Raw genomic sequence first — 26,850 nt, forward strand, 5'->3', positions numbered from 1 at the left:
ATTAACAGCCTGAGGTATCAAGACATTTGTGCTGCTCATTACACTACAAACCACAGGAGAGGGCAAATTCTTCAGCAGGATAGCGCTGCTTCTCATACTTCAGCCTCCTGATCAGGTCCTGAAAGCAAAGAAGGTCAAGGTGCTCCAAAATTGGCTAGCCCAGTCACCAGGTGTGAACATTAGTGAGCATGTCTGGGGTAAGATGAAGAAGGAGGCATTGAAGATGAATCCAAAGAATCCTGATGAACTTTGGGAGTCCTGCAAGAACGCTTTCTTTGTCATTCCAGATGACAGTATAATAATACGTTAATTGAGTCATTGCACAGATGTATAGATGCAGTCGTCCAAACTTTTGGGAGTCATACACAATATTCATTCTTTTTCCACTGCACCATGACTTTATAGTCTATACTGTACATTATTTCTGTTAAATGACAAGACTTTTGTCTAAGCAAAGTCAGACCTTACTGTCCTAATTAAATAATTAAAAATCAAGGCATGGTCATATTTTATTTTGGTGTAATCTAGAGGCCTTTGCCTTTCATATTAGTCACTTCTGATACCAAATGATCAACTATAAGTCAAGTTATTATTTGTTGTTCCTTAAAATTGAATAGGTGACAAGACCTTTGTCAAGTAGTGTAGTAGGGGATGAAAGTAATGTGGGACGAGAGTAATAAATCGATTTTCTCAAAGCCCTGACAACATTTGGTTTCCAGGCAGCACATTTAGCATTCAACCCTTGATGGATCTTGGGACCGTGTCCCGCGGTTAGGTCAGAACTTCAGTATTTAAGTACAGAAAGTTTATAAGTTGTGTTTTTCTTTTAATTAATGATTAATCTACAGGTTATTTAGTGCAATTACAATTCCTTAAGTTTAAAATGTCTGAGTTTTTCAGTTTAAAGTAAATCAGGTTTAGATGGCAAGACATCTTGTGGGGACAAAAGTAACACTGTTATTTATGTTCCACTGCTAATAGACCTTATTTTTTTACTTCCACATTAGAGTTTGCAGTGTTTTGATTCAGATGTTTTATAAAATGAATGCATATTGCCAATAATAATAAAAAAAATATCCAAAAATTGTAGAAATGTTTAACATTTTGCATTGTTGGATTGCTTTTGAAACATTTGATGAAAGTGAAATTTAAAATGAAAATGCAGTTTAATATTGTTTTGCTAATGTAAAGGACAAAATATGTTTACAGTTAACATTAACAAGGGTATTGTCAGATATATTTAAAATAAACCAAATTAAGCTAGTAAATCTAGCAAATATTTTTGTGTTAAAGGGGTGGTCCAGAGTGTAATTTTAAAGCTTGATTGTGTTTATAAGATGCAAAGCAATGTGTGCTCATGTTTCACTTGAAGGAAATCACGTTATTTTTTCATAAATCTCACTTCGATTATATACAGCTACTCAGCTAACATGAAAACGACTGTCATATTTCCTAGTTCCTCTGAAAGGCCCGCCCTCAAGAGACTCTGATTGGTCATGTGTCATAATGTGCTGCGATTCGCAGATCGGCTCCACGTCACGCCCGTACAAGCACACACTTTTCTGCTTTGTAAACAGTCAGTCAACCTCATGCCCGCTCTCTCAAATAACATCTGACAAGTGTCTGTAACGAGTGAAAATGGGGTGCGGCTCTTTTAAGAGATATCGCCATTGTGTGTGTGTGTGTGTGTGTGTGTGTGTGTGCTTGTGAACTGTCTGTAGATGCATGTAACACGAAAAGAGCATGTGTGCGGGACCTATGTTTATTTTTATTTTTCTCTGCTGCTCGGATTAGGTTATTTTCTGTAATATATCGTGACACTGTTGACAAAAGAATAAAGCACACTATGTCGGATGCGACCTGTGTGAGCCTTGATTTAATATGCTGCTACATGAGTTAGGCGAGCTCTCAATGAGTTACACGACAACTTTCACATATATTCAGAATATGCATATGTACGTAATATGAATCGTTCACATATCTTTTGAGAGTTCATTATCTGAGATGTAGAACGCAGAAAAAGCTGCCTATAGAGAGACGCACGTGCTGGTGAAGCGTGTGTGTGTTTGTTTACAGCAGTTTGACTGATAAATATGAATTTTTAGCTAAATCGTTAGCGGTGGCAAACAGCATTTCCCGTTGTTTACATCTTTGCTACAACATACCGTTAACGTTAGACACAGTACATGTCATGATCAATTTTAACAAATAAAAACTCACAGGCTACAGCTTCTGCTAGTTGGAGCTGCTCCTTCTTTGAGGAGTTTTCAGCTGAATCCAGCACTGAACTAGGAGAGATTCTGGAAGCTGTGTTTCGTCAAATCATGCTTGCTATGTATTTTATGATTCTCTGGAACATAATTAATATTGAACTGTAAGCACTTCTGTCTTTGTGTCGTGTCATTTGGAAGCCCAATTACAGAAACAGAAGAAGCTCTGTGGAAATAGCAGCGTTTGGATGGCATTTCAGCTCCCTCTGCTGTAACATTACAGCGCTTCTGGCCATGCCCCTTGGCTGTGCAGTGTGTGTGCGTGGTAAAAGTACATTTGTGATCTCACAGGCCCAGAAGTTTTTTTTGTAGTCTCCAAAATTCGTTCATTGCAGGCTTTGCTAATCTAACTACCAAAAAAACAAAAAAAACCTACCAAAAAACTACAAAAAAAAAAAAAAACTACCAAAAACAACAACAAAAAACTACCAAAAAAAAAAAAACCTTCCCTTTGCATTGAACTTTGAGCGTCTTACATTCAGAGATGCCGTTCATGTTCACACAGCTACATTACACATCAACTAAAGTTTAAAATATGATATCATAGTAACATCAAAATAACACCCGATATTAATAGACCACACTTATGAGCTAGTAACCACGGTCAAAATATATTTCTGTCTAAAATATTATCTTTTAAAAATAGATTTTTATGAATAAAGATACTTTCGTCCCTGCTCTCCCCTACTATATGCATGTTATTATAGACCAGGCACATAGTAGAAGACTTTGAGCTGAAATAGATGGGAGTTGCTGCAGTTTGTCAGCTACACATCTGTAATGTGAATCCCTGCTATTCATATATTACAGCAAAATTAAAATGCATCAGACCATATGAACAAGAATGCCAAAAACATGCTTTAATTATTAATTGTACTTCTTCAAAGTTGGTTCCTCTGCATTTAATGACAAACCACAGCAATGGTGAATCATAATCATTTTTATTATGATTAAAGCATACATTATATCATTTTTTTTTTAATGGTTCTTGATTAGTACTGGGTTTGTGCACAAAGAGCGTTGCAAAAAAAGCAACAGAGACTCCCAAAACCAAAACAACAACATGTGAAATGAAATGCTGCTTAAATAATGCGCAAATATGTTTTAGAAAGGGTTACCTCAAATATCGTTTGCTGTTGTTGTTGTTAGACACTTATTATTTGTCAGTAAAATGTTAAAAAAATGAAACCTATTTTTTGAAGAAAAGTGTTTAAAGCACACACACACACAAATAATTACAGCAGTTTGTTTGTAGTTTAACACAGCTTAAGCCCTCCTTTACGGTGAGCAAGAGAGCTTAACGTGTGGTAATTTTGAGAAAAACACGCAATTTCAAAAAGCGACAGCAAGTAGAGAAATTATCTTCATCTGTTTGACAGAACACGTACTGCAGACTCTCACAATGCATACACATTAAAAAATGCACTACATTTTCTCACAACGCAAACAAATTAATAAAACGCACTGCATTTTCTCACAACAACAATGAAACAATGGAACACAACAGAAATGTTTCAAGAGGACCCAAAAACGATGATGGATTCTGCTGTGCTGTGACTGTTGCTCAATGAAGTTGCAGGTGATCTTTGAAAGGTGAGTTTTTTGTTTGTTTATTTTAAATAACCATAACCTAAATAGCCAGGTACCCTTGAAACTTTTAAATTGTGCTTCTGTCACACCTGTTGCAGTGCCTTTCTATAGTCACTTGAGGGCTTGTTTTGTCCTTGAACTTCATTTCCTATAACCTCTTGCACTTCTGATTCTTTGTTACAGCTGTTTCTTGTTTGTTAATTTAGTTCTGTCTTTATAAACCCCTTTTTCTTGTGTTTTAGTTGCCTTAGGAGTTTGCTAGTTTTGTATTTGCTTATTTTTGTAATCCTGTTTGTTATTGTCTGGACATTTCTAGTTTTATATTTTGCTCTTTTTTGGATTCCTGTTTGTTTCTAACCTAGACTAATTTTTGTGCTCTCTCCATTTTTGCTTTTGCTGGTCACCTTGTGTTTTTTGGATTATCGTTTGTTTAGTTTAAACTGCTGCACATGAATTTTTGTGTTCTGTAATATTGTAATATCCCACCATGTAATATCCCACCATGACAGTTCCATGCTATTTGTTTGCGTTGTGAAAAAATTCAGTGCGTTTTATTAATTTATTGGCGTTGTGTGAAAATGCAGTGCGTTTTTTAAAAATGTGTTTATGGTATGAGGATTTGCAGCATTTATGCTGTCAAATAGATAAGGATCTTTTCTCAATTTGCTGGCGTTTTTTAGAATTGTATGTGTTTTCTTAAATTGCAGCATGTTAAGCTCTCTCGGCCACTTTGTACTCATATGAAACAAATTTAAACTGTTAAACTTAATAAAAATATGCTCACTTAAACTCAACGAGATGTGCAAAATAAAGGGTATTTGACATTCACAATCTATTTCCCTCATAGCAATACATTGCTTTAGGACTTTAACTTAATTAATCTCCAGTTCATCAGATTTGATTCTTAGTGTTAAGTTATCTGAATGTAAATTATATATTTAATTTGAAATTGTTGATCGAAAAATGCTTGGGAATGGAACTCAAATATAAATATTCATAAAAACAAATTAAAATGTGCTTATAAATCTAAGGTAAACATTTTGATGGTACCTTGTTGTTATACTAGCATTTATTTATTTATTTTATTAGAAATTAGACTTCTAATTCAAAAGCTCTGAAATGTGTCAGTCCCTAGTTATCCTTGGTAAATAATTAAATAGCAAGAAATCTGACCTGTAACCCTACACAAATGACACTTCATAGGTAAAAATATACTTTTTTTAACACAAATCATGACTGGAAATAATTTGCTATGTGGGTTTCCATATCCATAAAACAAAATCATAAGAATTTGCTGTAACAGCACGTTACATTCTTGAAATAATTTGGACACATAGAGTTCTAGAAATATTCAGCAGTGTTTCCATTTCCCCTATTATTCATCCTGAAAATATGTCTTAGTTTCATTTCAAAATTACACAAAAAAAAAATGTAAACGAAAGCTACCCAAGGTCAGGGCCGAACTTCCTCTTGTTCATCAAGTGCAACCTGTAAACCTCCCTCTTGTAGTTCCTCACTGCTGAGTGCACTCACTAGATCTCTCACTTGGAGTTCCCTCCACTGTGGTTTCATTCTTCTGCTCCACCGCCACCTACAGGACAACAGAGGCAAGTGCAAGTTAGTAGTAGAACAATAGCTAATGTTCACCACAAGGAGGCAGTCACTTACAAGGCAAGAAATTTGAGTTCACTGTATAACCAACAGAATACACTAAACTCAAGCATCACTTAGGGGCAGCTGTTTGGATTGGATCAAATCACTATCAACATTAGATCAAATCTTGAGAATTTGTTGTTAAAAAAAGAAAAACAAGGGATTCTTAATTTGGATTAGATCAATCTTCAAAATCTTCAAAAAATTCAATCATATTTTTGAATACGCTCAGTTTGTGTTGTTCAAAATGTATCAAGCTTGTAACCTCTTTATGATTTGAAACCCAATCATATAAAAAGGAAGGTGATGTTTATACACTAAAAAATTATGATCACTATGTCATAACATGTTTTTGTGGTAATTACTAAAAAAAACTAAAGTTCATCATGTTTTGGACTTACATTTTTTACGTAGTATAAGCTGTTTTAAGCAGTGGTGTAAAGTAACAAATTACAAATACTCAACAAATACTCAAATTACTGTCATTGAGTAGTTTTTTTCAATAATTGTAATTTGTTAAGTAGTTTTTAAAGTGTGTATTTTTACTTTCCCTTGAGTTAATTTTTTAGTGCTGTATTGGTACTTTTAGGCCATAACTACATAACTACTAAGCCATAATCAGTCCTGTGATTCCTGTCCAATCAAATCACACATAGATAGTTAATCGCATCATACTGAACATTTACAAGACATGGACACTTTTATAAAAAGCTTTAAAGGTGTCCGAAATCTTTACAGGCAATGACAGAGACTGTTTAGACTGCTTGTCACTGATCCCAGCAGACACACAACATCATAAGATATTAATATAAGGTTATATTTAGGTCACCAGCGTCTAAGGAGAATGCTATTTTGATGTCCAATAATGACTTGAAATGACATTGATGTTTTATTGACTTTAGGTTGTGTTATCAACCTACTATCTCATCAAACCTTGACGTCAAACACTGTCATTTATTCGTCAGGTATGGCAACCAAAATCCAACGTCTGACAGATGTCATATTGGTAATATCCACACAACCACAAGCTGTAACGTCATTAGACTTTGATATTTTGTTGTATTTAGGTTGCGTTGGAAAGTAGCCAAAATTAAACATCTGTCCGACATTGGACATTGACATCGAGCTGAAGTGGGGTTCTGAAAAAGTGTAATGTCCCACGACATTGGGGTACAACGTCAATCTGACATCATGTTGACATCCTGTGCCTGCTGGGATGAAATCTTCAAATAGTCTTAAACAATAACTAAATGCACTACAGAATGTTACGTTTACACACACATGCACAAATTGCATATAAACGCAGCAGCTTTTCACAGCTTAATACTCACTTTTTACACATATTTTGAGTACAATTTACAACAGATACTTTTACTCTACTTGCACTATATTTTTGGCCAAGTAATGGGACTTTTACTTGAGTATGATTTTTCAGTACTCTTTACACCACTGGTTTTAAGTCAGTTTTGTGTAATCAACTTAATAAGGTTATTTTAATTTAAGGCAAAAATGTTTCTTTTACTGTTTGTTTCATTGTCTCTTCAATTAAAAATATTATTGTTACTCCACACTGACAATGCTGCGTGTGGTTGTTTTAAAACATAGCTACAGAGAAAAAAAAAACTTCAAAAAATACTAAAATTTTTTTTTTAAAGTTTCATCAAATTAACTTTACAATTTTTAATAAACAGTAAGCTAACTTAACACACCAATTCAAATCTCATATTAGCTACGACGATATACCTTTTTTTTAACTTTTAACAATTATTATTGCCATTTAAATGAGTTAATTATGTTTCAACTTAATTTTTTAAGGTTATGAGATTTAATTTAAAGGGCACCTATGATGAAAACCATCTTTTGTAAGCTGTTTGGACAGAACTGTGTGCAAGTATAGTGTGTCCACAGTCATACTGGGGTGATATAAAGATAATACGTCTCTTTTTAAAATTTCCTGACGTTAAAATAGGATCCAAATCCCGTGCATTTTGAGGCCCACCACAACGTGATGTAGGAGTGTGGTTTCCCCGCCCACCGAATTGACAGCCGCATATTAACATGTCTCTGTAGGAACGTGTATAATCATATTAACACGACAGGACGTGCACGAAGCAACTGGGATTACAAGTGCTGTTTAGCTCGCTGTGATCATCAATCATCCTCAAATGTGTCATCATCAAATCAATGTTAAATCAGGTTTATTTTGTACATTAACATAACGGATATCCATACAGCAGTGGATATTAATATGTATCCTGTCAAAAACAGTAGGAACGGTGGGCGGGGAGAACTAGCATTAAAGGCACAGGCAACAAAAACAGCTACATTGTGTTCAGAGCAGAAAAGTTCTAATATTCTGAAAGGCGAGGGTGTAGGTTTGCACTTGACATTGGGGGGGAATGAGTGAATAGAATCCCCCCACACCCCCGCCAAGAAAAATATTGTTTTTTTTATATTATATATTTTATATATTGCTATTAATTATTTAACTGTTATTAAAATATATTATTAATTAATCCCCTCTTCATACAATTATTAAGTTAAATTAAATAGTCAGGCGCATAGCCAAGGGGGTTCAGGTGGTTTGAAAGACCAAAAGTTGGATTATTATTATTATGTTTGAATTTATCTTATTATTCAAATGGCCAAATTCTCACTGAGGAGGGTTGAATGCACTGGCCAGTTTGTTATTTGCCAATAGGCTTCAGTTTTTAATTTAAATCAAGTTTTAACAGATTTCCTCAAAAAAATTATGATAAAAAAAATAGTATTTTAAAAATAAGTATATTTTCATATTTGAAGAGCTTAAATGCAAAAACATCTAAATGCCTTTTAATATTTTCTTCTAAAATTGGCATTTTTCTCCAACTCCTGTGTGTGGACTCAGTGATTTTACTTTTATAGTGACAAATACGTTCTTTCCATTGCCTTCAAAGTGAAATAAGTGAAAATAAAAAAATGAGGCTGAGAAAAATGCTAATTTGCAGCATGCTAATGCTAATGGCATTTAGAGGTTTTGGCATCTGAACTCTTCATTTCTTTATTCTAAGAATTAAAAGTTCTTATTTCTAATTAGAAGTATTTTTATCATTTATAAAACTGTGAGATAAACTTATAGTTTAAATGCACATGTGTAAAAAAAGCAATTTGCCAAAATGCTAGGAAATAATTTACTATACAAACATTTTTGGTACATCAATAATTGTAGTTATAATAAGTATCCAACAATATAATCCAGCAAAAAATAGTTCTTAATATGTCACTAAAATGTAATATTTATACCTCATAATTAAATAGAAAATCAGGCGAATAACTGCAAAAAGGTTCAGTTTTTCAGAAAACAAATAACCCATCCTTTCAATAAGCTGGCTACAGGCCTGATAGTGTAATGTTAACTGATAAAGAGAGAGTTTAATAAAGACTTTCGTTTACTTTTCGTACAAATTAAACATGTCTTATTAAAAGATGGAGCAGACTGTAGTTTTTCGGACAAATTGTTTCAACCGAAATTGGAGATGTTACTCTAAGAGAACTGGCGGTTCGACTCAAGAAGAGAACATTTTTTAACCCTTTTAATTCATGATTTAACCCTTTCGGCATGTGTAGGTTTATATTGACAGCGCAATGTTTTTAAGTGAATTAAATTATTGTTGGGGACATTTCAGTAATTGGTGGATATTGGTGGGGACACGTCCCCTCCGTCCACCCTAAATCTACCCCCCTGCTGAAAGGTATAATAAACAATCTTGATGGGTGTTTTGAGATGAAACTTTACAGACACATTCTGGAGACACATAAGACTTATATTAAATCTTTAAAGAGGAGTAAAATAGATGCCCTTTATTGTTTTAAGCTAGTTTAATGTATTGTAATTTAAAATGACTTGTAAAGATAGTTTGATTCAACTTAAAAATTCAAGGTAGCAACTAATTTTCTACATTGTAGTAGTCTAAATTGTGATTGTATTTAGAATACTAGTAATCTAGTTTTAGAAATCAGAAGAAGTGGTTTGTATCTGAATCACCGTGATCTAATCCAAGTTTACTTGATACGAAACTGACACAAAAGTAAGATGGCTGAGTATTTCCAAATCTAGAAAATTCTGATCCAGACTAAACTTTCTGAACAAGCTGCTACAATGCATTAATCATATACAGCAAGATGCTTCATCAGCAGGTTTACTGTCATTCCTATACACAGGTTACAGGCAGAGTTTTACATCTTGTGCTGTTTGTTGCGCACCTCTGCTCGGTGATGAATCACTCCCTGTGGTTGCTGAACAGTAATGAGAACAGATGTTTGTGGAAAGAAGCTCCAGCCACCTTAATGACATGTTTTGAATTGCAGAAGGGAAAACGAGCTCTGGCAGCTGAAACAGCGGCTCGCTTCAGGGGGACAACTTGTCTTTCGGTGGCTTTGTCTGAGGGTACATGACATTTAACTCAGCCCCAGCCTGAGGGGCTTGAAAATCACCAGCAAATAAGCTCATTAAATTAGCAGGCTTCTGAAATGTAATTTGGAGGGGAAGGACAGATGTATAGAATATAATATGGTCTGAATATAGGTTTAATCACTGTGGCAGGTAGGGTAAGTTGTGTCAGTGAAGAAGATGAAAATACTCTTAAGTATCAAAGCTATACAATCTATCAAGCTGCTTAAAAAAGTCACATAATCAATGTATATAAAAAAATTAAGCCAAATTTAGAACAATGACATTAATTTAATGAAATTATTAAAATGGATTAAGACCCTACTCAAGGATCACAAAACTAATACTTAACACTAATAAGTTGTTTTCACATGATGTCATTGATGATGTGCGAGAAGTTATTCTTCTACATAGGAATTGCAATCAGAAAATGTTTATGTTTTGTGTTGTTTATAATTGTTTAAATCGGCCAAAATGATAAACACCAAACAGCTTTTATAGACTTCTAAAAGTTTTAGCTCAATAGGGAGAAAAAGGGGGAAAAGTTCAAGAAACTGGATTAAAAACAGAAGAAAAGGCGGCATGTAATTAACATTATAAAAGGTATGAACCTTTTTGAAAGCGGTTATTTTTTTGGAAGCACTAATAAAGATTATATACATACCTAACTATGTGTATTGTATGTAATGTGTTATATAAAAATCAGATACAAACACCAACACACTTATATAAAATCCAGAAGAACATAAATAACGTACCCTGCCCTGCAATTGCTGCACTGAAATCTCCATCTTGTTTTGCAATAACCCATGTCTTTACTGGTGTTTTGGTGGAATAAGCAACCATACCTCTATGTGTCCAAACATCGAAATGTACAGCAGCGGTGAATGTTTGATGGTAAGTTCATCGACTGAACAAAAAGAAATGCTACCCTTGTGAGCAAACTAGAAGGTTATTATTGTGGAGCACTTTTTACCATCCACTAAAATTTACAGTTGAAGTCAGAATTATTAGCCCCCCTGAATTACCAGCCCCCTGTTTATTTTTTTCTCCAATTTCTGCTTAATTGAGAACAGATTTAACACATTTCTAATCCTAATAGTTTTAATAACTAATTTTTAATAACTGATTTATTTGATCTTTGCCATGATGACAGTACATAACATTTTACTAGATATTTTTCAAGACATTTCTATACAGCTTAAAGTGACATTTAAAGCCTTAACTAGGTTAATTAGGTAGGTTAGAGTAATTAGGCAATATATATAAAATGTATATATAAAATGTATATATAAAATGTATATATATATATATATATATATATATATATATATATATATATATATATATATATATATATATATATATATATATATATATATATATATATATATATATATATATATATATATATATATATATATATATATATATATATATATAAATTATAATATATAAATTATTTTTTTATATATATTGCCTAATTACTCTAACCTGCCTAATTAACCTAATTGATTGACATTCATTACATGATCACTAATCAGATGTGCCTTTAATTGTAAGTGTAGGTGGTTTCTAAAACTAAATCTGTCAGTGTTGTTTTCATTCTTTCATATCCAGACCTTTACATTTTCACGGCTGTAGCACCCTGTCATCGGAACTGAGTGATTGACAGCTGATATTAACCAATCCATTCGGGTTCTGTTCTAGTGCAGTGGGCCAATAAGAAAAGCTTGAAGGCGGGGCAAGTATTGCGGGCTGTTTACTTCAGCAAATTGACATGACGACTGTTTTAAAGCATTTCCTGAGCACTGCGTTTGACAGTTTTAGGTGCAAAGATGCTTAATTCGTGAATGCCTCCTAATTCCGCGCAACTGGTCACACAACATAAATTTTATGCACAAATGCTCCCAAATATATTTTGAGGTCGCATAGATAAAATTCGGGCACATATGCGACAAAAACGGTCGCAATTTTGAGCCTCGTCTCATATCCACAGCTATAAATGTACCGGTCGCCTCAGTGATTTTTTTTGCCCTGTTCCAATCCGTAGGAATTGCCTATCTGAATACTGCGGGGATACTTGCGTAGTGCGCTTGTTTCCATGTAAATGAGTTGACATGCTCAAATATTACCGCTAAATTAGCTTACTGTCATAGCAGTTGTCATTGTTTTTTTTTCACCACTCTCTTGCCATCACCCTCATAACGTCAGATCCACTGTTGGTTATAGGAGGATTACATTAACGTCACTAGCCATTTTGCGAGCTAGTGCAGCATGTGCCTGACTGGAGTAGTGTTTGGAGGTGGGTGGGGAAGGCAGCATGTCACGTCATTTGGGATGCCTTGTTGAGCATAGTTGCACTGAAAACATTATATTTTGTACTTATTCTATGCGTATCATTGCACCCTTAATATACACACACACACACACACACACATATATAAATACATACATATATATATATATATATATATATATATATATATATATATATATATATATATATATATATATATATATATATATATATATATATATATATATATATATAATGCTTTGTGCAAGTACGATTATGGAAACTGAACTGGTGATAGAACTGGGCATTTAAAAATGTCCCAATTTATGATTACAACTAAAATTAAAACATGTAACTCAATGTAGAACAGCTTACAGCCTTTTTTGGATGTTGGAACATGTGCGTTACTTTTACATAATTCATCCTTGCCTAGAGGACAACTTTAGTGAAATGAAGCATATCTTACTACTCCCTTCCCTCTCTCTTTCACACACACACACACACACACACACACACGCACACACACACGCACACACACACACACACGCACACACACACACACACACACACACAGACACAGACACAGACACACACACACACACACACACACACACACACACACACACACACACACACACACACACACACACACACACAGAATACCTGATAGGAGTAATGCGATTTGTAGGTGATCCATTTCTTCAAGTCAGTTTTGTCCCCCACAGACAGAGAGCGAACAGCGGCTTTGGACGCAGAAGCAGAAGGCATGTCAAACTCCACCTCCACCATGCATTCAAATGTCTGCGGCACCTCCCAATCCGATCCCAGCTCCAAACGACAGAAGAATGTATGAGGATGACCCAGTGCTACGAACAAAATACCACCACAACCACATTAATAGAATGTATGCAATTATAATCACTTCATGCAAACTACAAGTGGATGTTTTACATGAACCTAACCCACAGGACACGATCAATTTAACAGCATCATAGAATTGGCATCAATTCTGGTAAAATGAGCAGAAAATTATGAAGGCATGTCACTTTAGCTGATTATACAGTCAGTGGCGACGCCTACATGGACATCAGTAATCAAATTATTTACCCTAATCTGAATAAGACAATAATATGATTAAGGTGTTTACATGAGTTGCTTTTTGAATGTTCATTTCATGATCCCGTTTTACATGTTATAGCACATAATTCTATTAACATCATTGTGTCACCATGATAGCCACATTTCCACCGGAGATTCATCTAATTTTGGGTGTTTCATTTTTAATTTGTCAACTTTACTGCAGTTTGGGACTTTCACTTTCATTCAGGAACATTACATGCATGCCCCCCGCGACAAATGAGATATTGGATGGGAGAATGAACTTCTGGAAGAGTGTTGTTTTAATGGAATTTGATACCGCACATCATATGGGAAAAAAAAACTCAGCATTTCATGATGCAGGTGTCTGTGGTCCTTTACTGATTCGGTAGGTGCAGAAAACAGTGTCAAACAGCCGTGTGTGTGTATAGAATATCCTGTCGCAAAATGCAGCGAAAATCCTACAAAGACTGTTTGATTGCGCTGTTTACATGTCTGTACTACACGTCAATAATGCGACTAAAATCGGCATACTCCACATGTCTTAATTCACTTTCTATTTAGTTGGATTATGACCTTAATCGGATTAAATTAAATAAATAAATAAAAATCACTGTTTACATGGTAGACTCTTAATCAGAGTATTGTCTTAATCGCATAAAAATCAGATTGTTGGTGTCCATGTAAACGTACTAATTGTGTTTTCATTCTGACATGCTCGAATATGCAATAATTCTACATTTTCTGCTTACTGACATGTTTGAATATGCAAACAATCTACATTTCTGCAAGCTTTAACAAGCTTAATGTAAACATCCATGTAAAGCTATTGTGTGGTTTTTTTGAACTTTTTGAAAAAAAGTTTTATGTCTTAAGTCTATTTTTATTATAGTTATAGTGCTTTTTTGCCCTTTTAGTATTAAGGTTTTTGGAATTTAAAGAAGTTAAAAGAAAAGTTCACCCAAACATTTTTACCCAAACAAATTATTTATTCATCCTCAAGCCATCCAAGATGTAGGTGGCTTTTTTCTTTCAGCACTGAATTAATACACATGGCTGCTGGAAGTATTTTGAGGTCTTGTGAAGTGAAAAACGGTCTGTGCAAGAAACTACTGTATAATTTACAAATTATTTACAACATTATCGCCTGTAATTCATAGCCTTGGCAAAAGTTCCTGGGCTTCCTATTGCATAATGACTTGTATTAAAATTTGCAAACATCTGACTCATCACATTTTCAGATAAAAGTCTTATTGTTCAACTCAAAAACAAAAAGTCGCCTTAGTGCTTGGGCGATAAAAAGGTTTCAAAACTTAACTGACCGATCACCATTGTCAATAACCATTGTCAAAAAAAGTTCGGCATGAAGTGCTACAGCTTTATTAAAATGTGGCTGCTGAGCATGCGCCTTGGAAGGAATTTAGCCTAGGTTTATTTCCAATCAAGGTGTCTGGCTTGACACAAGTGGCGCGTATGTGAAAACATTTCAGAATTCCACATGCACACAGCGATTCATGCAAGCAGAACGAACCAATTTGCTTCACACTTTGTATGCAATATAAATATTTCGGTAATAATGGCAGACTTAGACAAACACAGAGCATCCAAACACAGCAGTGCTTTTTCATTCTCTTCATAAATACAAACTAGTTTCGGAACCGCAGCAAAGGTTTGTTCGTTTGTCATCCTCTGAGAAAAACGGTAGATGGTCGCCTAGTTATGAGAGATACCAGAGGAGAGCGAGCACAAAGCGCAATGAAAATGGTGAAATAAACCAAATCCACGTTCTCACGCTTTTCACATGCTTTTAAACACAACATGTGAGCGGACTCTGGTTGGGTTAAGGCACCTTACATAGAAATAACAACACACAAACATGAGTGCCATGACAATTAGCAGTGAAGAGATTGTATATAAAAAAAGGATGTAAGGATGTCGCCAGAGTGGCTTTTTGGTTTCTTTTCTTGTGCATCCCAGCCACTAGCATCCCCATCTGAAAGATTATTTTTTATTCGGGGTAATGTAGTTATTCAACTTCACAATTTGCAATGTTGCAATATTTATTTGAATAATGATGGTTGGTTCCTTTACTTGAAGGCTCAGATTTGATTATCATAATTTGTTTTGTTGATACAGTTTGTGTATTACTGTGTGATTATTATAGACACCCTATAGATGTTGATCAACCCTAAAGTTTGCTTTGATAGTTCAGCATGAACACTTTATCATTGCACACACTTTGTAACATTTTACTTATTAATTAAGTTTGTGTCTCTTTAGCACTTGTTTATTTTATTATAAGACCTAAGGGACAAAATACTTTTGTTTATTTTTTTTAAATATTAACCTTAGTAATGTTGGTAAATTAAAATAAAATGGTCAAATAAAAAAAATCCTAATATTCCTAATATTGTAAAAAAAATTATAATAATAATTATCAATATCGAATGATATTAAAGATCATATCATGATAATGTTTTTTCTTTATCGTCCAGCCCTAAGTCACCTACAAGCTAAACTGCCTGAGGATGAATAAATGAACAGCAGATATTTAAATGTTTGCACACTATTCCTTGTAATACTACTCAAGCGAAGAAAAAGTGAAAAAACACAAAGAGAAATTGTTTAAGGAAAGCTCATTGTGCTGAACTGTAAAGCTCAGGGATGTCAGACAGTGAGCCTGTGAATTAATAGATAATGACAGCTTGAGTTTTGTCTCACCAATCAGGCTCACGCAGGGGGAGGGGATCCCTGCTGATGTACTATTGAAAAGCCTAAAGCATTTGCCATTGACAGAAAAAAAAGAATACCAGCACTGGTCGCAATGCAAATGCTATGACAACAGAAAAGCAACAAAACAGGATAAAAGATTATTTCTACATCAATGCACTTGCATTGATAGTCAATACTGCATTAAGAGGCATTGCTTATTAGCACTGCATTGTGATTTGGAAGTTTGTGAGGATCTATTCAGCATAAAACCTTTAATCTACTATCTATGCTAATATTCTCAGCATGCCAATACAAAGAAAGCACAAGTAGCATTACTTGAGAGCAACAGCAAAATCATTATACAAGCTAGAGAGACACTAAGAAAAAGTCGCAAATGACTTGATCGATTTGATTCATCTAATGAAATACAGAATCTAGATATAATTAAAAAGTCTACTATTGGATAAGAGTAGCGGAGGAGAACAAGGCAAGCATGATCTTGATATAGAGACCATAACATGGCTATGTTAATCCTATATCTTCTATATCCTATATTTTTGTAGCTTACCAAATGAACAAAAACATTTGGTAACACTTTAGTATAGGGAACAATTCCCACTTTTAACTAGTTGCTTATTAGCATGTTTATTGTTACTTATAAAGTACATGATCTTATTCTACGTCCCTAATCCCTAAACCCAGCAACTACTTTACTAACTTTTAATAAGCAGCAAATTAGTACATTTTTTAAGCTAAAAGTCTTATGCTGTGTTCACACCAGATGAGGCACGCGCATATAAAATCATGCTAATTTGCTTCATTCACGCGTCAAATTCACATCACGCTTTTGTCTGCCCGGTGACTCTGGCTTCGTTTCCAAATTGCTAACATGGATTTTATTGAGAGAACAGCTGTGTTTATGTGATTTAGGAAGGCAGAAAAACTGTGTATATGCATTTGGCGCCATGTCTGCACCCAACTCTGTGAGTTCATCAACTCCTCCAGAAACTGTACATGGTTGATGGAGGAGTCCAGTTTGATTAACTCTTGTCCAATGTCGGCAAGAGGGTTTCCTCTCGGGACACCAACAACAGGCACTACGTCATAATCACGCCCCTACAAAAGCAAGCTCATGATTGGTTAAAGCACTGTGAATGTCTGCAATTTAAGTTCCGATTTTCCAACTCGGACGTTTTATGCAAAATGCTCAACTCGTGCCACTTCATTCGCACAGGATGTCTATTTGCATCTTTGCATTGTAAATCACAATTTAAAATTTGTAAATCACTCATGCTTGACGCTTCATCCGCATCTGATGTGGACGCAGCATAAGTTAACGGTTTGTAGAAATTGTACCTTAAAATGCAGTATGACCAAATATTTATCATTAGATATAAGCACAAGTACACACAAGTGACAGATTATGAAATCATAACTGCATGACTTATGATCATATGAAAAGTCCAGCATGCTAAGTTCATTCCTACGGTCTCATCATTTGACACCATGACTACCAAATTAAGCCCTAAGATCCCACCTGAGTTCTTGTCCGGCAGGCGACTAATCCTCCATACTACAGACTTAAAGGCCTGTTCGTATTTGGCTGTGCCGAGCGTGACCCTCATGGCTGGTTCAGACCCTGATGTGCTAGTCGAACCAAAGCTGGCTCCTTTGTTGAAGCGAGCCTTCAGAGACTTCTCTCCTGTCACACTCTCCCGCCTAAAGTTCTTTGCCCAAATTTCTGGTATAGGGTAACGGATTGCAACATTCTCACATGGTGTTAACGTTAAAGGATCCCGATTGGATGAGAATCCCGTTGACATTACTAGCCAGGACTGCATCTCCACTTCTGCACCCTTGACACAAGCAACAGTTCTCAGAGTGAAGGGAAGAGTTTTTTCAGCAAACGGTGTGCGGAAACGAAGCAGTTCAAAGCGACGGCCAACCGGTGGGCTAAATGTAATGGCTCGTGACTCGTTAAACTCTAACTGGTCTGCACACTCATGCAATCGACAGTCCCGCAGTTGAATCCAACGTGAGGTTGTGTTAGGAATTATGTCATGCCGAGAAACCACCTCTTTACCTTTGACCTGGATATCATTAAGGCCGATACTACAAGGTGGGGATCCATTCAAGAAGGCTAGCATGTTCACTCGGGTAAAAACCAGCTGCTCCAAGATGCGGCTGTCTCCTTTGGAGAGAATCCCATAGAAGTCATCCCTCACCTCCACATGGACCTCCTCTTCAGTGTAAGTCGTTGGCCAGTTGAGACCTTCTTGGTCCATTGAGAGGCCCACAAGTCTCTCCTGTAGAGCGTGACGAAAGCTCAAGAAGTCCTGATAGTTTGTAGTCCCAAGTTTCACCACTTGCTCTTTGACAGGCATATGAACCACTGTGACCTTGGGCTGGATCTTCCTCTTTTCCTTGTAAACCACGTGGTCTACACTGATGGTGTGAACCCGGCCATTTTCATCGTAGTTCTGAAGCTTGGGCTCAGATATTTCATGCTGGGAGTTCAGCTGGAACTCTTTAAAAGGCTTTTCCAGCCCTTTCTCATAGAAAAGTTGCAGCTGGCCGCTGTTCGTCAACCTGACAAATATTGGTCCCCAGTGGCGTGAGGACATGATGTTCTTCTTCTCAGGAATACGCAGGAGCATCGGCCAGCCTTCCTGAGGAGTCATGTGGTCTGGTTCATAGGTGGAATCAGTGGAGTCGGCTTCATCCACTGAATCAGGCAAAGGAGGACTACCATCACGGTCAGGGTCAGAGATGTGTATATTCCTGAGCTGATTCAGACCATCTACAGGAAAGCCTGACTGGACACTATCTTTCTCAATTGTAGAGTCTTTCTGAGGTGAAAAAAGCATAATAGATTCCCTTTTAATATCAGCATTTTGATATCCATAAAAAGGTGAGCTGAAAGCAGAGACATCCGATGCCTCTGAACACAAACCAATGCTTTGGGGAGTTTTTATGTCTGTTTTGTCAAAATAGGCACTGAAAGGGTTAATAGGAGAGGGCTTTAGGTTGGAGAAGTCATCATCTAGGAAGGGGTTCTTCTTGTTGTAAGGGGCGCTGTTCTTTGATAATGCGTTATCAAAGGCAAAGATAGAATTGTTGCCATCAGGGGTCAAGTCCAGGATGTGTCTCTCTGGCAACTGGCCACAAAATGAAGAGGGAATCAGGTTGCTGTTGGCATCCTGCAGTGGAGAATTGTTGAGGTTATGCAGTTTTATATTAGACGGCCTCCCTGGAGGCTGGAACACAGAGTCCTCATCCTCATCAAAAGTAACCCAGCTGGCAAAGCGGTTGGAGGTGACATAAGCTTGGTCATTGGTGTGTTGGTTATTTGCTGTCCAGTTGAATGAATCCATGTTCATTCCTTCATCGTCTTGGCACAAAGAAGAATCTGTCAATGAAAAAAGAAGACAAAGAAGTCACTTTAATATAAAATTTGAGCACTGATATTATAATTAGCAGAAGAACTTTCTCAAAGGAATAACCAGGAAGGGAGGAAGGGACATGTCAGATATAAGAGGCAGACATAATCTTATAAACAAGAAAACGGATGACCTCCTCAGTCATTCCAGAGTATTTTGAGTTTATTTTTGAAACCTAATGAGAGTCACAATGGTTGGACTATTTTTGTCCATTTTCTGAAAGACATTTCCACTACAGGAAGAAGGCAGAGTCCAATCAACTATGATTTATAGACAAATGCATAAATTTACTCTCTTTCCACTTGCAACAGATTTATTTAAAAGTAGATTTATTATAATTCCACGAGAAGAGGTGTGACTACACAAGAAAACATTTTTCAGAATGAAGGTTTTTGTTTTTTTCATTCTAAAAAAAATAATGTAGTTTTAGAAGCCATTGAATAGCTGAATAATCAACATTTTAGCCATTTTAGACACAGAAGACTGTTTATATGGAAGATCTTTAGTTATTTTGTAAAATTTCTCACAACCTATTAAGGCTGGGCAATATGACAAACTGCAATCTTGATAATTATCTTGCATATTGGACGATAACAATATATATTTTAATTTAAGCTGTTAATACTTCCAGATTTAACATACTTTCGGATGATACATTTTCGGTGGTACATCTCTAATAACATATTCCCATTGTTGCACATTTCTGCTGTGTGATTGGCTCTCAAATCAATATACTAGACATGCACCTGTATACAGTAAGTTTCTGACGGCATGATAACCTTGGATAAAAATACCACGGTTTCACGGTATGACGATATTGTGATCACTGCTCTAAAGTTCTTCTCAAATGTCTAATGAGTAAAACAAAAAAACTTTTTCCCCATTGAGCACAATTTATTTTATTTTGGGAAACATTTATAATATTTTGAAGCAGTAACCATGTCAGACAAAATAGTTAAAATAAATAATTGACTTGTGCTCTCTTCATTAGTTTCAAAAACAAACATTTCTTTACAACACATAAAAATATATCAAAAAAACCTTACATATGCCTTAGGAACGGTATAACAGAATATTTTTGCGGTTTTAAACCTTGAGTTTTCCTAACTGTGGTAAACTTCGAAACCGGTTATCGTCCCATGCCTACAATATCCAGTAAAAAAATCCAGAGCTTATCATTGTTATTGACATTCATTTATAGCTTTATAGTTTACAAAGTAGTTTTGAGCCTTGACAATTGCTCATGAAGTATGTTTATATAGACAATATGTTTAATGTATACATGTATAACCATTTAAACATGACTTCCCTCTCAAATTAGAAATAGTTCACCCTGGCTAACTATGTAATACCACATGACCCGTTTGCATCTAGCATTGTGCATCCTCATAATATCCTTACTGCTATCATGTTTTTCTTGAATTAACTTTTTGAATTTGGTCAAATCCCTTTAAACTGTTTCAATACTACATGCAGTGTTTTCATGACTGCCCGATGCAAGTGGATATAAGGAACACTACTGATATTACACTGCATCTCGCTGTAAGAAGTACTAAGCCCATTTTTTTATTAAAACTATGAAATGTTGCTTTACTTTTGGGTTAGAAGCTACAAGAAAAGCCCTAAATATAGCAAAAATATATAATTTATTCATTAAAAATCTTTCTGCTCTCCTGGCAGTTTGAAATCAAGCTTAAACTCATGTCTGTTCTAGTTCTCTAATGCCAAATTAGAGAGACAGTCTTTACCTGTTGCTAGGCACCAGCATTCCCCACCTCAGACCTACTTTCTCTGCCAATGCAACAAAGCACTCAGTGAATGGTCGATCTCGCATGCTGAAAACTGGCATGACTGTGCTATGCAACAACATCATGCATATGCATACTCAGACACATACTAACTACATTTTAGCATCTGAAATAGAATTACAGACTAAAAAAAACACAAATTTTGCTATGTGGCTAATTTGTACTTCAATTGTCCCTTAAAACAAATACCATTTAAACTGAGAGAGTGCATGCACTGTAGCTTGTGCCTTTGTTAACCTTCTCATATTAGCTTAAGAGGGTTTATCGCACTACAAATCTACTCAACTGAAACAATTACTATAACAGAAACTAATAAAAAGACTACAATAAAAGACGTGTGCAAACACAGAAGCAGCCACAAAGATAAAGAGACTCAGATTTCAGGGCTCAGATCTTATTAGCCCTGGAGGGAGGAGGTTAAAAGATTATCCAGGTTTAGAAAAAAAAAGCAATGTCTCGAACATGAATTCTTATGAACAGTATCTGCCTCCAAAGCAAGTTTGTTCATGTTCTTACAAAGGCTAAAAATCAGCCAGGGGGAGAAATGAAAATTGTATCAGAACATATGTTTACGGGTATATATATATATATATATATATATATATAGTTAAAGTCAAGCCCAGTCAATTATTCGCCCCTTTGATTTTTTTTCTTTCTTTTTTTCTTTTTTAAATATTTCACAAATGATGTTTAACAGAGCAGGGAAATTTTCAGTGTGTCTGACAATATTTTTCCTTCTGGAGAAAGTCTTATTTATTTTTTTCGGCTAGAATAAAAGCAGTTTTTAATTTTCTTTAGATACATTTTAAGGTCAAAATTATTAGCCCCTTTAAGATAGTCTACAGAACAAACCATCGTTATACAATAACTTCCCTAATTACCCTATCATGCCTAGTTAACCTAACAGGGGGGCTAATAATTCAGGGGGGCTAATAATTCTGACTTCAACTATATATATATATATATATATATATATATATATATATATATATATATATATATATATATATATATATATAAATTTGCAGGGTAAAAAGTCTGTTCTAAGTAAATAACGCAAACACAAGCCAGTTGCTAAGCATCAACTTACTGGTATTTCTTCAAACTCCCAGCTCCAAGTAGATCTCAGCATGGATAGACTGCTGATCCCGAAGCGATATAAACAATGCCAAGTGTGAATACAACGAACACTCTTTTTTTCAAAGCAAACTACCCAATCGTAAAATGGAGAACCGAAATATGCAAACATGCCCAATCAGCTTTAAAAGATGTCCAGTCATATTAAATATTCCCTAAAAGAGGAAGGACGATAGGCTAAAGGAAAAATGCAAAACTCAAACCACAGCACTCTAGACCCTCGAGCAGTTCTAAGCCCAAACTTTCAAACAAACACTCTGTGCTAAGTCACAAAGCAACAGTGCAGGGAAATAGACTCACCAGTACAGCAGACGCGAGAGCCCAGGTGCTAAAGAGAGGAAACAGATGGGACACCAATTGTGAGGCTTCACTCCGACACCATGCAGTAGGAAGCAGGTCATGTGACCTCCCCTGTCCGCCAAGTGCCCGCACAGACATGCAGAAGCCTGTTGGTCTGCCTGCCTCCTTCACAGGAGGAGTCTCAACAGTTTGACAGGTAGCTGTCTGTACACAAACTTTTTGCCACTCCTTGACACTCTCACAGAAAGCCTTTTTTTGAAATGCAATTGCTGGAACACAACACCATTGCAAAATAGGGCTGCAAAATCTGACATTGTGATCGTTTGTTTAACTGCGATAATATATTTTGCGATATGAATCGAATTTCACCAGATGATTTAAATAGTTCTAAGTAGAAGGATTTCCTTAATTTAGATCAATTGGGATCATCAAGTCTTTTTCTATGCAGTCAGAGTATCATAAAATAAGTTACAAGAATATTTTAAATGCATATATATATATATATATATATATATATATATATATATATATATATATATATATATATATATATATATATATATATATATATATATATATATATATATATATATATATATACAGTTGAAGTCAGAATTATTAGCCCCCCTTTAATTTTTTTTCTTTTTTTAAATATTTCCCAAATGATGTTTAACAGAGCAAGGAAATTTTCACAGTATGTCTGATAACATATTTTACTTCCTTATTTCTAATTTGTTTATTTCGGCTAGAATAAAAGCAGTTTTATTTTTTTAAATTATTTTAAGGTCAATATCATTGGCCCCTTTAAGCTTTATTTATTGTTATACAATAAGTTGCCTAATTACCCTAACCTGCCTAGTTAACCTAATTAACCTAGTTAAGCCTTTAAATGCCACTTTAAGCTGTACAGAAGTGTCCTGAAAAATATCTAGTAAAATTTTGTTTACTGTTATCATGGCAAAGATAAAATAAATCAGTTATTGGAAATGAGTTATTAAAACTATTATGTTTAGAAATGCGTTGAAAAAAAATCTGCTCTCTGTTAAACAGAAATTAGAGGAAAAAATAAACAAGAGGGCTAATAATTCAGGAGGGCTAATAATACAGTATAATAAAGTGAAATAAACAGTTCTTTATGTGGAGTTAAATAGTATTCAAGTACAGAAATTAAACAAGCAAATGTAAAATAAGAAGGTCATAATTCTATAAATAATAAAAAAAATTGTATTTAATATTCTCTTCATCTTTTAAGATTTAATGAATAATCTAATGCAATGTGACTATTGTGATACACACATTGCAATATCGATGCTCAAATGATATATTGTTCAGCCCTATTATAAAGAAAACACAAAAAAACTAAACAATTTACGGCAAAAAAGGCAGCTGTGATAGCCAGAATTTTATCATTCAATTTATCAATTTTTATCATTATCAGTTTTATCATATTTCATTAATTTATTGTGTTAACACAACAAAGTTTTGAAGTACTTAAGTCTACACATTGTTTGTTACACTGACAAAAATGCCACCAAAAGTGATGAGAAAGTCATAAGTTGAGCCAATGGTATTAAGTGTCATACACACTACTAAACATATACATGAAACTAAACACTATTTATCAAAAGATTTAACAAAGCTCTAATGTATATAAATGATGGGAAAAAAACTAAAAGGAACAATAGTAATGTCAACAGACAAAAAAAGTCTTTAAAAGTCAAGTGTCAATACAGGAAGTTCTGGAAAAGTCAATTCACTGAATATATTAAGGAAACTTATTGGTAACCAGGTTTCACATTTTTACAGTTTTTTTTTTTTTTTACCATTGAAAAACGCTGTTAGTTTTAACCATGCAAAAGAGTAATCCAATCTTTTAAATATGCCAATTAAGTGTCAAGTGTTTTGTGGAAATCAGAAACTAACGCATCGACAATTACATATTTGACAATGACAAATATTTAAAATTCATTTATTTAAACAAGATATTTAATATAAAAATAGTAATATTAGAAATTTCATATCCATTAAGGAATAAGGAAAAGTTTTTAAAATAAGGTTACATTTGTTAAAATAATTACTTGACTTAATTAATGAACTAACAAAAGCAAATATTTAAAAAAGCATTTATTAACCTAATGTTAATTCCAACCACTTTTTTTTTTTACAATTGTAATCACTGCATTTATTTTGTTTCTGAAATTTGCCTGTGTTTACTTTATTCTCTGGTGTTAGCTTTTAATCATATAAAAATAATCAAATCTTTTGAATATGCCATTTAAGTGTCATATAAAAGAGACATTTTGTGGAAATCAGAATTCGCAATGCGCATCGACAAAACAAAAAACGCATCAACAATAACATATTTGTGCAACTAACAGCTATTTTCTACTGATGCAAGATGTGCAGCTGAACTGGCATTTGACTACAAACAAATGGTTGACAGGTTGTGTTTACACTGATGTCTTGATCCCTCAATCCTTTGAGCTACTGACCTTTATTCTGCTGGTTTCAGATCAGTCCTTCTAAACTAGACCAGGGCATTAACTAACAATACTAGAGAATAAGCTCTACTTCACTCCCATTCATAACAATTATTGTTCATTAAATGTATGAGTTGATTTAGATTCACATTCTTACTGTATTATTCATTGTAAAATACCATGTTTTATTTTATTTCAAGCAACAAAATTATTTTAATTGTAGTGAACTATAATAACCCTGCTTGCAACTACCTGTAAAGTCAACATTAACTGATCAATAATAAAAATAACCTTAATTTTTATCTAGCGCCTTTAGAAGTAGCATCTCAAGGCACTTTACAGACATATAAAATGTGCAGCAGTAAAAGATATATACAAGCATGAATGCAAAAAATATATAATAATAAAAACAATTAAAAACACATATAATAATGATGAAATCTAATCAAATAAAAGCTACCCTAAAAAAGTTAGTTTTAAGAGTTGATTTTAAAATACCCACTATAATTCCATTTAACGATCTATTGCTAAATCACACAGGATAATTCTTTTTTTTTTTTTTAATCCAAAAACATGTGGTATAGGTAAATGGGTAAGCTAAATTGTCCATAGTGTATGTGTGTGAATAAGTGTGTATGAATGTTTCCCAGTAATGGGTAGCAGCTAGAAAAACATCCGCTGCGTAAAACATATGCTAGATAAATTGGCGGTTTATTCCGCTGTGGCAACCCCAGATTAAAAAAGGGACTAAGCCGAAAAGAAAATGAATGAATGAATTAAAAAAATAAAATATTACTGTCTATCCATATTGAATAAACCAGACTTTGATTGTTTTAAAAGACTTAGGTTAAGGTTACACTTTTTAATATTAACTTAATTCATGAACTATCTAACGATTAAAGATGAACCAGATTTTTTTTTTAATGAATTTAATGAACAATAATAAATATTTAAAATGTATTTATTTAAACAAGACATTTATTTTAAAATGATAATAACAGCAAAATTATATTCATTAAAGATTAACCAGCCTTTAAATGTTTTTATAAGGTTGCAGTTGTAAAAAAAAAAAAGAAAAAAGAAAAAAAAAAAACTTACTTAAATTTATTGATGAACTAACAATGAAAAATGTGGAGAAAAAAACATTTATTAACCCTAATGTTATTCCCAACATTTACTAATATCTTATACAAAAAAGAAAAAACATCTATCTTTTAATTTCATATAATGGACCTGAGTTAACATGAATTAATAATGAAAATTAGAAGTCGTCGTCTTAACTTTCCTAAATTTACTCTAAATTGTGGCATTGTCATTGTTTATTATTTTACTTAATTTGGCTTGTTTTAATTTTTTTTTTTTTTAAATCTATTATTATACTTAATTTGGTTTATTTGGAATCTCGCTTTGGTTTTACATCTATTACCATTTTATTTAATTTGGTTTATTTTTAATATTGCTTTGCATTTACATCTATTATTATTTTATTTAATTTGGTTTATTTTTAGTATTATTTTATTTTTATTATTATTATATTTAGTTTGGTTTATTTTTAATATTGTTTTGCATTTACATATATTGTAATTTTATTTAATTTGGTTTATTTTAATATTGTTTTGGCTGTACATCTACTA

The 26,850-nt window shown here is 34.2% G+C and overlaps 1 protein-coding gene across 3 annotated transcripts in view; it reads right to left on the reverse strand.

Annotated features, from left to right (window-relative positions):
* Positions 1-3,918: 3,918 nt before the first annotated feature.
* The window catches only part of ston2 (stonin 2), a 51,309-nt gene continuing 28,377 nt past the window's right edge, over positions 3,919-26,850 (reverse strand). Inside the window, exons 1-4 of one of the 3 annotated variants that reach the window (XM_056476685.1) lie at positions 22,737-22,856; positions 17,589-19,460; positions 12,905-13,107; positions 3,919-5,451 (exon numbers count right to left, since the gene is read on the reverse strand). In XM_056476685.1, coding sequence (XP_056332660.1) covers positions 5,374-5,451; positions 12,905-13,107; positions 17,589-19,431 — 2,124 coding nt within the window. In that variant the 5' untranslated portion in view covers positions 19,432-19,460; positions 22,737-22,856 and the 3' untranslated portion in view covers positions 3,919-5,373. Of the gene's footprint in view, positions 5,452-12,904; positions 13,108-17,588; positions 19,461-22,389; positions 22,661-22,736; positions 22,857-26,850 lie in introns of those variants that run through there. The other 2 variants (XM_056476686.1, XM_056476684.1) reach the window with 2 other exon arrangements.

This window comes from Danio aesculapii, chromosome 17, assembly GCF_903798145.1.
Source record: "Danio aesculapii chromosome 17, fDanAes4.1, whole genome shotgun sequence".
In the NCBI taxonomy this organism is placed as follows: domain Eukaryota; kingdom Metazoa; phylum Chordata; class Actinopteri; order Cypriniformes; family Danionidae; genus Danio; species Danio aesculapii.